Source organism: Bos javanicus, chromosome 11 (genome assembly GCF_032452875.1).
Source record: "Bos javanicus breed banteng chromosome 11, ARS-OSU_banteng_1.0, whole genome shotgun sequence".
Taxonomy (NCBI): domain Eukaryota; kingdom Metazoa; phylum Chordata; class Mammalia; order Artiodactyla; family Bovidae; genus Bos; species Bos javanicus.
Window position 1 is genome coordinate 19,918,077 of NC_083878.1, and position 15,026 is coordinate 19,933,102.

Here is a 15,026-nt window from a genome sequence, read left to right on the forward strand (position 1 = left end):
TTCCATTCCCGTCACAGCAGTGGAGATCGTAAAGATGCTTCTCCCATGTCTCTTCTCTCCTTCCCTTCTTCCAAGGAAGTGGCAGTGAGTCCCCGTGGATTCGGAAGCTCGTGCCTCCTAGGACAGCCCAGTCCCCGGGTTGCTAAGGTGGGGGTGGTGGGTGGAGAGCTGCGGCTTTGGCCTGCGCAGAGCGGCGGGGAGGCGACCCGGAGACGATGGGGAGGCGGGCGCAGTCGACCCAAGGGTGGAGAAGGGGGAAGGCGAAGGACGCGCGTTCCCGGGCTCGTGACCGCCGGCGGCTCCAGGAACCGGCACCCAGACAGCCCAGGAGAGATGGCAGGCTGCAGGGACCCGCGCGTCGTGGACACCCTCCACCTGCTGCTGCTGGTGGCCGTCCTACCCCTGGCAGTCAGTGGGGTCCGTCGGGGCGCGGTAGACTGGACCCAAGAGAAGGTGAGAGACTGCTGCTGCGCGATTGTATCTGGGCGGCTCTCTCGCGTGCGGGGACTCAGTCCCGCGACCCCCACCTGGGCAGGATGAGAAGCGGGCAGAGCCGAGGTCCCCCAACCCTGCGCCCCAAAGAGTTGGGGCTCTGCGTGCTCGCCAGGGTGCCTGGCTGGCCGCCGGGAGGCTTTGGAGATGCCTTGGGAGCTGGGTGATGTCACCGGGCTGTGCTCGGCTGCGGTCTGATGCTGGTACTGATAGGCACACGAAGTGTGACTTGCCTGCAGTGGCGGAGCGGGGAGGTGAGGGCGCAGCACCGGCGCATCCGCCAGCTCAGGAGACGCGGGGGCTGGGTCTCGGCACTCCAGGCGGCCTAGGTGCGGGGCGTGCCTGGGGGTGTGCCACCGCCCCCTCGCCGCTCCGCCGTATCCCGGGACGCCTTCCCGGTGTTGAAGTTTCCAGGCACAGACGTGTGTGTCGGTCTGTTTTAGATTTTTAAGCGAATCAGAGCCGAAAGGAGGAGATTACTTGGAGACCCACTTTACTTTAAAATGGTTTTGGTTTTTTTTTTTTTCGTTAAAAGTAAAATACAATTGTTAAAGAAATGTATAAAATTGTAGGTGGAGATTTCATGTAATGAACTTAGGATAAAAGGGATTTGCAAGCTCCCTCTGTGTGAAGTAAATAGGTTCACAGTTATTTCCATTTCTTGTGTAACAGTTTTTCAAAACTGTGTAAAACTGCTAGGGACTTAAGCAAAGGTTGGTATACTTTCAAAGATACTAAGAAAAGCAGCAAAGTAAAGGGACAGAGAATGAGATGGCTGGATGGCATCATTGACTCGATGGACGTGAGTCTGAGTGAACTCCAGGAGTTGGTGATGGACAGGGAGGCCTGGCGTGCTGCGATTCATGGGGTCGCGGAGAGTCCGACACGACTGAGCGACTGAACTGAACTGAACTGAACTGAAAGGGATATGACCTTTGACAGCGTTGTTGAACAGATCTCTTAAATGCTTGTGGTCTGCCAGTACTGACTTAGAGGGCTCAGGGCGAATGCACAGGCCCTCTCCGGGCTCACCTGTGGGTCCTGGCCTGCCACAGACTATGGATATCAATAGTCCACTTCAGCTCTCTGGGTGATACTTATAGCTTCACCATTCAAGGACCACAAGGGTGCTCCACTTACATAAGGACATCACTAGCCACAGGGAACCTGGGGACGATGAGGGCAATCGATTCACAAATAACTTCATTATAAGAAAAGCTTCCCATGAGAATTCAATAGGACTAATGTCCATTGATGAACATAGGGTTACAGACTTCCATCTTCTCTTTCCTGCCAGAAATTGGGAAGGGGCATTAACTACCAGAATGTGGAGCCACACCAAATGTGTCTTTATGATCCGTGGAAATGGATGGGAATAAGTGAGGTGGGGACAGAAGGAGCTGTTCTGAGGGGTCATTTTCAAGCAGGAGGTATTTGTGGATGTGAGAAGGTGCTGGATTCTTTCAGTCTTTTAAACTAATGAGACTCTAGCTTTTGAGAAATGTCTTTTAAAGCCCGAATCTCTTTTATATTTAAGAATCTTCTAATCGCTGTTCTATTTGTTTCCTTTCAAGATGTGTAAGCAATTGATGCAAATGATAAAGTCAGCCACGACAATGCCTGATTTCTGGTCCCCCAGCCCCTTACCCTTTAAGGCTTTAATAAGATCTATCAGGTGTCAAGTACAATTTGCAGCCTGGGAAATGAATTAATCCACACTAAAATTCATGCCTTCCTGCTCTGCATGATATTTAGCTATTTTAATCATGTGGGGTGTGCCCTTGGCACACTGGTCTGCTAAAAGGTGAGGTGTGGTAAAGGAAGTACTGATTTTGAAATCCATTTCTTTGCTTTGAAATAAAGGTGTGTCTTTTCCAGTGGGATCTAATATGTAAAAACAGTTCAACCCTACTTTATGGTTGTGTTTAGAAGACCGCGATTTGTTTGAAACCTGTAAACGATTTTTCCATAGAAGTCATATTATATGTTATTTGATTCACAGGTGGGCTCACTGGTATATATTCAGGGGCATTGGCATCTGGGTATCAGGCTTCTATATATAAGCATCTGACTTGAACCTCGCAGTGCCCTTGTAGTAAGAAGGATATATTCATCCCCAATTTACAGATGAGGAACCTTGACCACCATTACAGCTGCGAATTGAAGAGTCCTTGTCTTTCCTTAATTCAACCATGCCTTTATTATTGGATGTTTAGGTGGTTTCCAAACTTTCTTTATCATGAAGCTGGGACCCAATGTATTTTACTTGATAGATTTTCCCTTTGTTATTAACAAAAGTAAAAAAGAAAACTTTAAGTCATATGAAGGATGGAGGAACCTTGTACAGGAGAGTTGGCTTCACCTAGGAGCCCTCCTCTAGGATTGTTCTGGAGGAGAATTACTGCTCTCACCAGAATTCACGTTTTTCCACTTCTGGAACCACATATATTCTAAAACCCCATTAGGTTCCCCTCCTCTGTGGTTCTAAAATTCTTGGCCATCTATCCCTCTGCCCATTATGATTCCTGTGAATCATAAAGCAGCAATGGAGACTCCACTGGCAGGGGCAGAGGGCCAGTGGTAGTCTGCATGTTGGTGGTAAAAGGAGAAAGAAAATGTGCTGTTTTTGAGCTTCTTGCATCTGGCTGGTAAGTACTATGACATCCATTATGCAGATACGGGAGCTTTTCCTGGTCATAGCTAGCAAGTGAGGATCTGGGATTTGGCTCTAAATTGTTGTTTTTAAAACCTGCACTGTTTCGCTTTTAGATAGAGGGCTGCTAGCATTAAAGAAGATAGGACTTTATCATATTCACTTCTCAACTGTTCCACAACTTCATTTATCATATCAGTGGCATCTGACCCAGAAGGAGTTCTATAAATGGGTTGAATTTGAAGTAGACACAGGTGTTAATGTGAGCGCTGTCTGGGTGATGCTCATATTGGATGGAAACTAGAATTGATTTGGCTGTGCTTCTGTAATGTTCTCCCTTCCATTCAATGGTGTGGGACCTCAAATCCATCTGCAAACCGGGCCAGTTCTGCAAATTGTGTAATTAAAACCCTCTTTGGCCGGGCACCGTGTGATTAGTCCAGAGGAGATGCTGAAGGAGACCTGGTTCACACTTTTGCAGCTGAAAGATTCTTGTCACCCAAAGCAGACTTATTGTCCTTTCTGCCTGGATGGAAAGACAAGGCAGGGGCTGTAATAGAGACTCACTCCTCTGAGAATGCCCGTACCAATGGAAAATTGTCTATGTGCCTTTTAACTGAAATAAACCTAGAGTGGTTTGGGGTTGACATTTAACATTGAGCTCAACACAGTTTTACCTCATTCATTTACTGTCTTTGTGCCCAATTTGCACTTTATTTTCAGGTTTCTTCTCTACTGCTTCCTCTCAGCTGCACATAGATTTTTATATTTATTGAGTTCTGAGAGTCAGCCTCCGTAAAAATCAAACAAATGCTGTTTAGGTTGGAAAAATCAAATGGTTCTCCATTCAGGGCTTTAATGAATAGAAAAGCTTAGGCAATTAACCGATTATGACTGTTTCCCCTTCTCTAGCAGAAGGCAATGGCACCCCACTCCAGTACTCTTGCCTGGAAAATCCCATGGATGGAGGAGCCTGGAAGGCTGCAGTCCATGGGGTCGCTAAGAGTCGGACACGACTGAGCGACTTCACTTTCACTTTTCACTTTCATGCATTGGAGAAGGAAATGGCAACCCACTCCAGTGTTCTTGCCTGGAGAATCCCAGGGACAGGAGAGCCTGGTGGGCTGCCGTCTATGGGGTCGCACAGAGTCGGACACGACTGAAGTGACTTAGCTTGGCATAGCATAGCTTTTAATCTCTGTGATTTCACAGGGGCATCTTTATTCCCAGAGAGGCAGGGAGGGGAAGGGCTCTTTACCGAAGTGTGTTCATTTAATGCGTAAGCCCAGGAGACTGAGGATCAACACAGGTAAGTTTCTGTATTCAGGAGCACCAATAGACTTATCTAATGAGCTTACCCTTTACTTATCCATTAAGCATTGTTTGTCAACCATGTTTCATTCACAGTATCTGTAACAGGTAGTGATGCTAGAGGATTATTTTGTTCCTGTTTTTTCCTTAAATCTCTTAAGAACTCTTTTTAAGCCTCCGTAAATCACCTATTTACTTATTTACTTATTTCCCTTCTTCCTCATAATCCTTATTTCCCAACATCTTGGGGCTCATGGGAGTTTCCTTGGGCTCCTGTTTGGCTCATGAATTGTTGGGCTGCACCCTGCAGGCCTGTGAACCTTGTAGTTGCCCAGTTTCGAGGCCAAAGAAAGAACCTGGAGATGGTGACAGAGACAATCAGTGATTTATTGAACAGAGGATCTTACATGCTCAAAACAAAGGGTCCTGGAGCAACACTCCACCCTGTTGGGCAAGCGGGCAAGCCATGGCGGCAATTTTTATATAAATCGCCCATTTAAATATCAACTTGATTTCCATTCACTGTGGACATGGAGTCAAGGACCACAGTGACCAGATAGGGTCTGGGATGGATGGAGTAATAAACAGTAAATGAAAAGGAGTCCTTGGCCAGACAGCCTTTGACACAACAATTCTTGATTGTCACAGTGACTTTCCCAGGCCAGCTCTCAACTCTAAACATCACAAGCACCGACTCTCAGAAACTCAAAAAGAACAAAGTCTACCAACATTGAACTACAGCACTTCCTGGCCCTCTGTAGCAGGCAGCCGCTTGTCTTTCCTGGCTCTATAATCTCTGTTCATTCAACTGACTTGGTATATATGATGGGAAACTTCCCATTTTACTTTATTATTATGTACATACCGTCTTAATGAAGTTAGTTTTAGAAAGACAGTTCACTTGTTGATTCCATATTTGATGAGTTAACCCAATTATTATTGAGTGTGCCACGTGAGCTAGGTGCTGTGTGGTTCTGGGGAGAGCATGGCAAGTAAGAGAGATAGTTCCTGTCCTCTTGGAGTTGACATCTTGCATGAAATTAGACATTAAACAAATAGACACACAAGGCCTCTACACTCCAACCTGAAATGAGCAGGAGTTAGCTAGGTGAAGAGGAAGCGGAAAGCCTTCAAGGGTAGAAGGCACCACAATGCAAATGCCCCAAGAAGCCTGAGCCTCACTGCCTTGGGTCCTGAAGAATGCCAGGGAGACTGAAGCATGGTGAGTTGGTCTGAGTGGTCCTGCACGGGGCTTGTGGGGCAGCAGGAGAGATCAGAGGCTCTTGTTGTCTGTGTTAAGTAATAATTAACCGTGTGAGTTTTCCAACTTCTTGCCTCCATTCTCTTCTTTTCGCTTCTCACATTTCTATGGTTTTATCTTTTATCTCCCTCTTTCTTCTCAAAGTGCTGTTTGAGTGTTAACAGGAAGACTTAGATCTGAGGTACCAGGGACTTTAAAGGCTACAGCAACAAATTTAGCAAGGAAATATATTTTTAAATGTATGATCAGTAAATAAACACAAACCTTAAGATGTTCAGAAGCAGCATCAATAGACAGTGTTGTGCACTGAAAGTCACAGATAATGCAGGGAGGCAGAGCATGGGATTGGAAATTGACACCACCATGATCCTTTCTCGAACTTACCTGTAACTCTCCTACAACCTTGGGAAAATCAGCTAGTCTCTCTGACTCAGTTTCCACTGACAGCAAAGAGATTGGATTATAATCATCTCTAAGTGACCTTTCCAGCTCAGAATTTTATACCTCTTCAGTGTCTGATAGACAGTAATAGAACTAATAATACTTACCAAATGTTTACTGAGGTAGTTTACATGAGTTAGCTCACTTAGTTATAATTACCCTGGAAAGTAGGTGTTATTACTTCCCTTTTACAGATGAGGATGTTAAGTCATAATGAGGTTAAGTAACCTAGCCAGAGTTATAGATAGTAAATGATGAGGAGTTGAGTTGAGAGGCCAAGTTGAAGGGGGCTGCCTGGACCCACAGCCCCCTATCTTTGTGTGATAATAGCTGAGAGTGCCACTGAGACATAGTGAAGTATAAGTATAATAAGCGTTAGACAATAAAGTGAAGTCGCTCAGTCGTGTGCGACTCTTTGTGATCCCATGGACTATAGTCTACCAGGCTTCTCTGTCCATGGGATTTTCCAGGCAAGAGTACTGGAGTGGGTTGCCATTTCTTCTCCAATCAGACAATAAGCATGCTCTAATTCCACAGTTTCTCATGGAGTGAAAACACCCATGTGATAACCTGCACATAATCAATTTATACTGGTTTTGGAAAAAGCCATAAAATAGAGAGGGCTCCCATGAGCTCTGTTTTGATTTCCGAAAAATTTATGTTACCTTCATCATTCCCCTCAGAGAAGAAATCAGATCAAGGACTCACTTCCCTATGGGGAGGAGTGACACTTTCTGTCATTGAATGCCTGATGAACATGTAATGAATGAATGATTCATCATTACTGGAATTATAAGAAAATTCAGCATGTATAAAGTAGTATCCAGAATACAAATTTGAATGTTATGTTTGTTCAGCTGCTTAAATTAAGGTTCACTTAATATATAAGTGTATCAAAGAGTGTGAGCATTAATGGAATATTAAAATAATTTTAACTGAAGACAAAAAATGTACTATTTAGTGGATTGTAGAATCATCAATCTCTGACTGAAAAGAATTGCAACAATCATCTGGTTAGAGCTATTCAATAGAAATATATAATGCGAAGCACATATGTAATTTAAAATTTTCTAGTAGCTCTATTAAAAAAGTAAAAGACAATAGGTTAAATTAATTTTAACACTATTTAACTCAATATATCAAATTTTTTCATTTCAACTTTTAATCACTATAAAAATTCTTAGTGAGCTATTTTGCATGTTTTTTCATACGAAGTCTTCAAAATTCAATATGTGTGTTACACATAAAGCACGCTTCCACCTGACTCTCTACATTTCAAGAGCTTAATAGCACATGTGGCTCCTGGCTACCATATTAGACAATGCAGATTTAGCTCAAATTCCTTTATTAGCATTTTAGGGAAATGAGAATTTAAGTGACCTGGCCAAGGTCATACAACCTGTAAATGGCAGCAGAAACTTTGAATCCAGCTCCTCTCACCCCAAGAGTATGCTTATTCCATAACATCACACTGGCTTTTATAGAACAATTATGCTAACAGAGTATATTGTTTTGTTGGCTGTAGTTTTTGCAATATTGAGTTTTCTTAAGATTAGGATATCAACAATTGTTATTTGTAAACCTTAGTTTTACAAAGTAATTGTAGCAAAATTATTAAAAGTTACACAGCTACAAGTGTTAAGCATTAATTCTCAGATTCAAAGCATTATCTTAATTCTGTTTTAAAAACAAGCTGCCAAAACAGTCGAACTTGTAGATCTAAGGGGCCAATTTTAAAGTTGAGTAGTTTAATTTACTGGGAGAAGGCAATGGCAACCCACTCCAGTACTCTTGCCTGGAAAATCCCGTGGACGGAGGAGCCTGGTAGGCTACAGTCCATGGGGTCGTGAAGAGTTGGACACAACTGAGCAACTTCACTTTCCCTTTTCACTTTCATTCACTGGAGAAGGAAATGGCAACCCACTCCAGTGTTCTTGCCTGGAGAATCCCAGGGACGGGGGAGCCTGGTTGGCTGCCATCTGTGGGGTTGCAGATGACTTAGCAGCAGTAGCAGCAGTTTAATTTACTATGTTATAATGTAAGAGCTATCCCTTTATCTTGAAGTTCAAAGCAAATATTTTACAATTGCAAATGTTTCAGGATAAATCTTAAATATGTTATGAAATGATGTAAATATTAATGTTTATTTATTTATCAGAATTATCACCAACCAGCCCTTTTGAATGTATCATCTCTTCGGCAAGTTGCAGAAGGCACCAGTATTTCTGAAATGTGGCAAAATGACTTACGACCATTGCTGATAGAGCGATATCCTGGATCGCCTGGAAGCTTTGCTGCTCGCCAGGTGAGAAACAGCACACTACTCTGAAGGTTGTCCAACACATTCCGTTCCCATGAGAGATGATGCTATGCTCAAAATTCTGAGTTGTCTTATATTCAGATCTGTCATCGCATCTTATTAACTAAAATAAGCATCCTAGAAAAGCAGACAACTAACAGTAAATATCTATTCTGAATTAAGAGATGCATGTTAACCTAAATCAATTTATATATGAATTCTCTGTCTGAGAGGGCCAAAATCAGACAGGGTACTAGGTACCCAACTCTTGATTTTTTCTATAACACACCCCCAGGCACCCAACCAAGTTTTCTTGAACTTTAAACACCCAATCTCAACAGACTTGGACATTTCTTTCTTAACAGTTCTGGGTCAAGAGTGAGTTATGGTCTTAACAGGTCTTTATTCCCCTTTTGAAATTGTATTTTACCTGGAGGGAGAGTTAAGACCAGTGATAAACTACTTTTTCAAGTACAGTGCTTCTCAAGCTTCTGACTCCGACACATGGCAAATATATATATATATATATATATTACATTTTATACACAAAAACATAGAGTTAACTAATAAAAAACTTTCTTAAAAAATACTCCTATTATGTGCAATCTGTTGATGTTGTTCAGTAGCTAAGTCGTGTCTGACTCTTTGTGACCCCATGGACTGCAGTAGGCCAGGCTTCCCTGTTCTTTACTATCTCCTGGAGCTTGCTCAAACTCATGTCCATTGAGTTAGTGTTGCCATCCAACCACTTTGTTCTCTGTTGTCTGCTTCTTCTCCTGCTTTCAATCTTTCCCAGCATCAGGGTCTTTTCTAATGAATCAGGTCTTTGCATCAGGTGGCTAAAGTTTTGGAGCTTCATCTTTAGCATCAGTCCTTCTAATGAGTATTCAGGATTGATTTCCTTTAGGATTAACTGGTTTGATTTCCTTACAGTCCAAGGACTCTCAAGAGTCTTCTCCAACACCATAGTTCAAAAGCATCAATTCTTTGGCGCTTAGCCTTCTTTATTCTCCAACTCTCACACCCATACATGACTACTGGAAAAACCATAGCTTTGACTACATGGACCTTTGTTGGTAATGTCTCTGCTTTTAATATGCTGTCTAGGTTGGTCATAGCTTTTCTTCCAATGAGCAAGCATCTTTTAATTTCATGGCTGCAGTCACCATCTGCAGTGATTTTAGAGCCCGAGAAAATAAAAGTCTGTCACTGTGTTGATTGTTTCCCCATCTATTTGCCATGAAGTGATGGGACCAGATGCTATGATCTTAGTTTTTTTAATGTTGAGTTTTAAGCCAGCCTTTTCACTCTCCTCTTTAACCTTCATCAAGAGGCTCTTTAGTTCCTCTGATTTTAATTTTATTTTACTAGTTTTCCTTTTACTCTAGTCATGAACCACTAATCTGATTTCAAGACGCACTGATTTTTGCACTGTAGTTTGGAAGACACTGCTATGGAGGGTGGATTAGGCCATTAGAGGGACTAAACCTGAATGTCTCTCTGACTCCTAAGTGTCTATCCTCTTCAGCAATCTGAAACCCCAGCTCTGAATGCCTGTGTTTTCAAGGTAGCCCCATTTTTAGGGGCAGCTTGGGAAGGAATGGGGAGAGGCTGGCCTCTCTGAGGGTAGCCCACTTGCCTAACTCTTCCAGCAAACCCCTTGGCACTCCACTGCAGTGACAAAGTGATACCCGCAAGGCCCAGCAGCACAGCTGGTGGGCTCTTCCTCTCTATCCAATATATGACTTCTGCCTCTCAAGGTGAGCCCAGATGCATTGTCTGTTGCCCCATTAGCCTCTTGTCTTCCATCCAAACAGCTCTTGCTTTCCTTAAGGACTTAGGTGGAGGAGACCCAAAGACGACATTAATTTCTTCTAAGCTCTAGGCAGAGAGAGGAATAATGCTGATGATGGCAGACTTTTATCCAGGGCTTTTTCCAGCTCTGTCAGGCACTTGATGGAAAACTTTGCTTGGATAATCTCATTCAGTTCACACGGCAGTGCCACCTTTTTGGGGACAATTATTCTCCCAGTGCTACAGATTTTAAAAGGCTGAGGTATGCAATTTAACTTGCTCATGGTTATACATGTTGTAGAGATGAGGCTGGAACCTGCACTGGGATCTACTTGACTTCTCCATCCAAGCCCTGGAGAGCAGTGGCTGGGCGAGCCTAGCTCTGTGGTGTGTGCTCACGCATGAGTCCAGCTCTGTGTCTTCTCAGGCCCCAGTTGGAGAGCAAGGCACATACCACTCATTTCAATGATCTCCCCTGGGCCTCATCGCTCAAGCATTTTCCAGAAAAGTTCAGGGCATTGACTGGGTCTTTGCAAAATCTTCAGTTCTTCATTTGAAAAAATCTATGTCTGTAATGCTCACCCATCTCCACTTTTTCACTTCCCCATAGCATTGCTCAGAAGGCCAAATATATATCCGCAAAATGTATATGCACATTTAGACCTGAGGTTTCTGGCTGTGTCCTCTAAAAAGCAATAAAGACAACAAAATATTGCTATTTTGATCTTTCTCTAGCTCCAGGAGTATAGATTGCAGAAATAATATACATAGATTCTGTTGTGATTTTAAAACTACATATTCATTTAAAAGTTTTGCAAAATTCATAATAACATCTCCCAATGCAGGTGGGGGTGGAGGCAAGTGAGAAATTTATTGACAGTATTTTGGAATGTGCCGGGAACTGTTGCTGGATTCCCTGCATATAGTTGGCTGCATAGCAGCAGTGCTGACAGAATGGTTGTGTTAGAAATCTCACTTAAGACATTCAGTTTTAATTTGGGGAGAAGAAAATTACCATGAATTTTAGGAAAGCTGCCCCCCCCAAAATGTGGAAGATAAAGAATTCCCTCTTTTGAAAATGAAACAGATGATACTGAGATATTAGGGGGGAACTGCACTAATGACTTTAATTTGACTATTAGTACCTTTTGCTCTGAACTAAATTTAGACAAGAATGGTGGAAAATTATTTTTTATCCTGAGGCACTTTTGAGGACCCAGTCAGATAGATGTTTTATAATTTATAGAGTTTCAGGGTCATAACTAAAGAACACTTTAAAAATCTAAAAAAAAATGTAGACTTGGTATAAAATTGATTAGTGAATTAACTTTTATCAGTTATCAATAAAGATGTATATTGCTATGAATTCCCTTTCAGAGGATAATATGGGAGCAATATCCCATAGTCTTCATTTTTATTGTCTCTGATCAGTGGGTCTAATGCTGCCTCTTGGATTTTTAGAATATATTTATTTGAGAAGATACTTTATTTGTAAATAATACTTGGAAGGTATTAAATTTTGGAGGATTCCAGTGATTTCTAGCTGAGAGAGGAATAAACAATGAATTAAAAAGTCAAGATGATAAAGTCTCACTGAGGAGCAAGCCAAAAACTTTGTCTAGAAGCAAGCTAGAAATGTGGTGGTTAAAATCCCCTGTAGATGTCCAGTGTATCTGAGTAGCTGAAGCTGGGCTTCTTTAGTGGAAAGTATGTGTATCCGTGAATGGAGGGCCCTGGTTTGAAAGCCTGAGGGGCTAATACGTGGTCCACCCAAGAGGGAGGAAGTGCCCGGAGTCCCCAGTGGCAGCATCCAGGCAATATTTGCAGACTTATTGCAAATAGCACAGAATCTACTTCTTCCAAACAAATCTGGTCTGCTAATGACAGTGTTTCTCAGACCTTGGAAAGGAGAGTGTAAGTTTAATTAACTTGACCCAGCATCATTCACCAATGTTACCTAAAGTCCCCCACGGGCCTTCCTCCCCAGGAAGCAGGAAGCAGAATGTCATGTTTACTTTTATTTTTCTCTTCCTTGCTCTCTCTCCACCCCCAGTCTTGGCCTCTCTTTGTCTCTCTCCTTGTCTCCCCCTCCATCTTCATGTGCTTTTCTTTCTCTCTTTACTCAGTCTCACTCTCTCTCTGTCTTCATCTCTCTGTGTCTTTATCCATCTCCCTGTCTCTTTTCTTCTCTCTCCATTTAAAAAGATAGATGTATAGAAATCCATCTATGTATACCTGTGGTGGATTCATTTTGATATTTGGCAAAACTAATACAATTATGTAAAGTTTAAAAATAAAATAAAATTAGAAAAAAAAAAAAGAAATCCATCTATATTCTAAATTACATTTTAGCATGCCTGGTAGGCTGAGGCTCCTGCAACCTGGAGTTTGGGAAACATAGCTGCCTTAGACACCCTCTCATAGCCAAGCACTCTCTGTTCAGGGGCAGTCTAGAGAGAAGAGCAGTAGTTTGTGGAGCCTACCCTGGAGAATTACAGTGGGAACTTGCAAACTAAGTCTGCAAGCCACAAGCACAACAATAAGGGCTATTGGTGACCTAATTAGATTATGCAGCCAATTTGATTGTTTATAAAGAAATTAGTTGCTAAGACAAATAAAAATATTTATACTGAGTAAAAAAGGTTAGTGCAGGGAGAACTCTTTTGGGGGGCATTTGCTGACACTTTTGTGGATTTTAACATCAATACAGGTATCAGATATTATGGCCAAAACCTGTTCAGGGTTGAGAAATGAGTTTGTGTGTGAGACTTCAGCTGAGCAAAGCTAAGAGATACATATTTTTAAAATCTCAGTTCATTTTGTAAGCATGCAGGCTGCTGTTGGTGTTGAACACATTTTATGGAGCAATTCATCATCTGGATACCAGATGTTCTGGAGATGTGCTTTTTATTTATTTATTTTTAAAGACTGACCCCTTTTTTATGGAAAAATTTCTTTTCCCCAAAGTCTGGGGATAACTTCTTTTCACATTCTCTGGAAAACTTTTCTTAGAGGCAGTGATTTCTCTCTAGTCAAATGATTAATATTCTATACCATATTATTTTATATAGTCTCATTTAGAATAAGTATGAGTTCTAATCAGTCCATATTTACTGATAGCCTACTGTGGACAAAGCCCAACACTAAGCATTGTGGAGAATGACAAAATAAATGAGAGATGAGTAATCATTTCAAAAAGGTTATAATGGTTCAAAAATTATTTTTATATGAAAAAACAGCCTGTAAATGTATCATAGAAAAGGTAAGGTACGTTGTATACATTGCTCTTTAGGCCAAAGTCCACCTCCTGACAGAGAACAAGGAGTAACTGGGAAACGGTTTGTTTATTTGGCTTTTTCAGGACTGACTACAGAATCACTGTCTTCCCTCTGGCTTAGTTTTCCTCTTCCTGGAAGCTTCCTGCCCCAGTTGTTTCAAGGCTCTTGCCTACGTGTCATGTCACACTAGTTAGGGCAGGTCACACAAGACTTGGCTAGGCTAGAAAGTCATTTATTTCCTTGGGGGGGAAAAATTCTCCCATTCTTTTCCAGTCATTATAAGTTATTTGTTTATCACCTCAAGGTCCATCCCCACTGGATGTTCATTGTGGAACAAATTGCCGGATATGTTGATGGGTGACTTAAAAATAATTGTTGTATGACTTGAAAATAAAAAATAATTGTTGTGTGACTTAAAAATAATTTTTTAAGGCAACCTTCAACGATCTATATAATATTTCAAAATGAAATAAATGGAACGTAGTGAGAATTAAGCAAAGAGAAAATAAAGATAGGAAAGGGCAAACTGAACAGCCATGAACTCACCTGCAACTTCTCACATCACAAACTCTAAATTCTTTAAGAAGACACCTCCAGTCCCTGAAGAGATGTTCCTTTTACATCTGTTGCCCTTCCCTGTCAGACATCATGTTGCTCACAAGGCCCAAGGTGATCAGGAAAGATGGGAAAATAGATTCTTTCTTATCTTCACCAGCATTTGCAGAGGATCTGGACCTGCTTTGAATACAAAGGGAAAACTGCTTGTTATGTCATTATGGTTCAATTCAGTTCAGTCGCTCAGTCGTGTCCGACTCTTTGCGACCCCATGAATCGCAGCACGCCAGGCCTCCCTGTCCATCACCAACTCCCGGAGTTCACTGAGACTTACATCCATCGAGTCAGTGATGCCATCCAGCCATCTCATCCTCTGTCGTCCCCTTCTCCTCTTGCCAATCCCTCCCAGCATCAGAATCTTTTCCAATGAATCAACTCTTCGCATAAGGTGACCAAAGTACTGGAGTTTCAGCTTTAGCATCATTCCTTCCAAAGAAATCCCAGGGCTTGGGTTCAGAGTTACTGATTGATTCTTAGAGCAGTGTGCTGAGGTGCTCAGTCATGTTTGACTCTTTTGTGACCCCATAGACTGTACCCCACCTGGCTCCTCTGTCCATAGAATTTTCCAGGCAAGATTACTAGAGTGGACTTCCATTTCCTACTCTAGAGGATCTTCCTGACCCAGAGATCGACCCCCGTGTCTTCTGTGTTTTCTACATTGGCAGGTGGATACTTTACCACTAGCGCCACTTGAGAAGCCTTCTTAGAATGGGCAGAACCTCAGATATCCTTCAACCATTCCCTTGTAACCATCCTCCTTCTGTACATTATCCTTAACAGGTGAGCTCTAGTATCTTTTGTTAGTGTTTGTTTGAGGATGAGAATTGCAAATGGCAACTCTTTTTGTCCCAAGCACTTAACATGTGCCCCCAGTCAGCAAAT

General features: G+C 42.2%; 1 protein-coding gene across 1 annotated transcript in view; it reads left to right on the top strand.

Annotated features, from left to right (window-relative positions):
- The first annotated feature begins 213 nt into the window (after window positions 1-213).
- QPCT (glutaminyl-peptide cyclotransferase) overlaps window positions 214-15,026 on the top strand; it is a 29,863-nt gene continuing 15,050 nt past the window's right edge. The window contains exons 1-2 of the mRNA XM_061432090.1: window positions 214-453; window positions 8,317-8,463. Of these exons, the coding sequence (XP_061288074.1) occupies window positions 334-453; window positions 8,317-8,463 (267 nt within the window). The 5' untranslated portion in view covers window positions 214-333. The remainder of the gene's footprint in view (window positions 454-8,316; window positions 8,464-15,026) is intronic.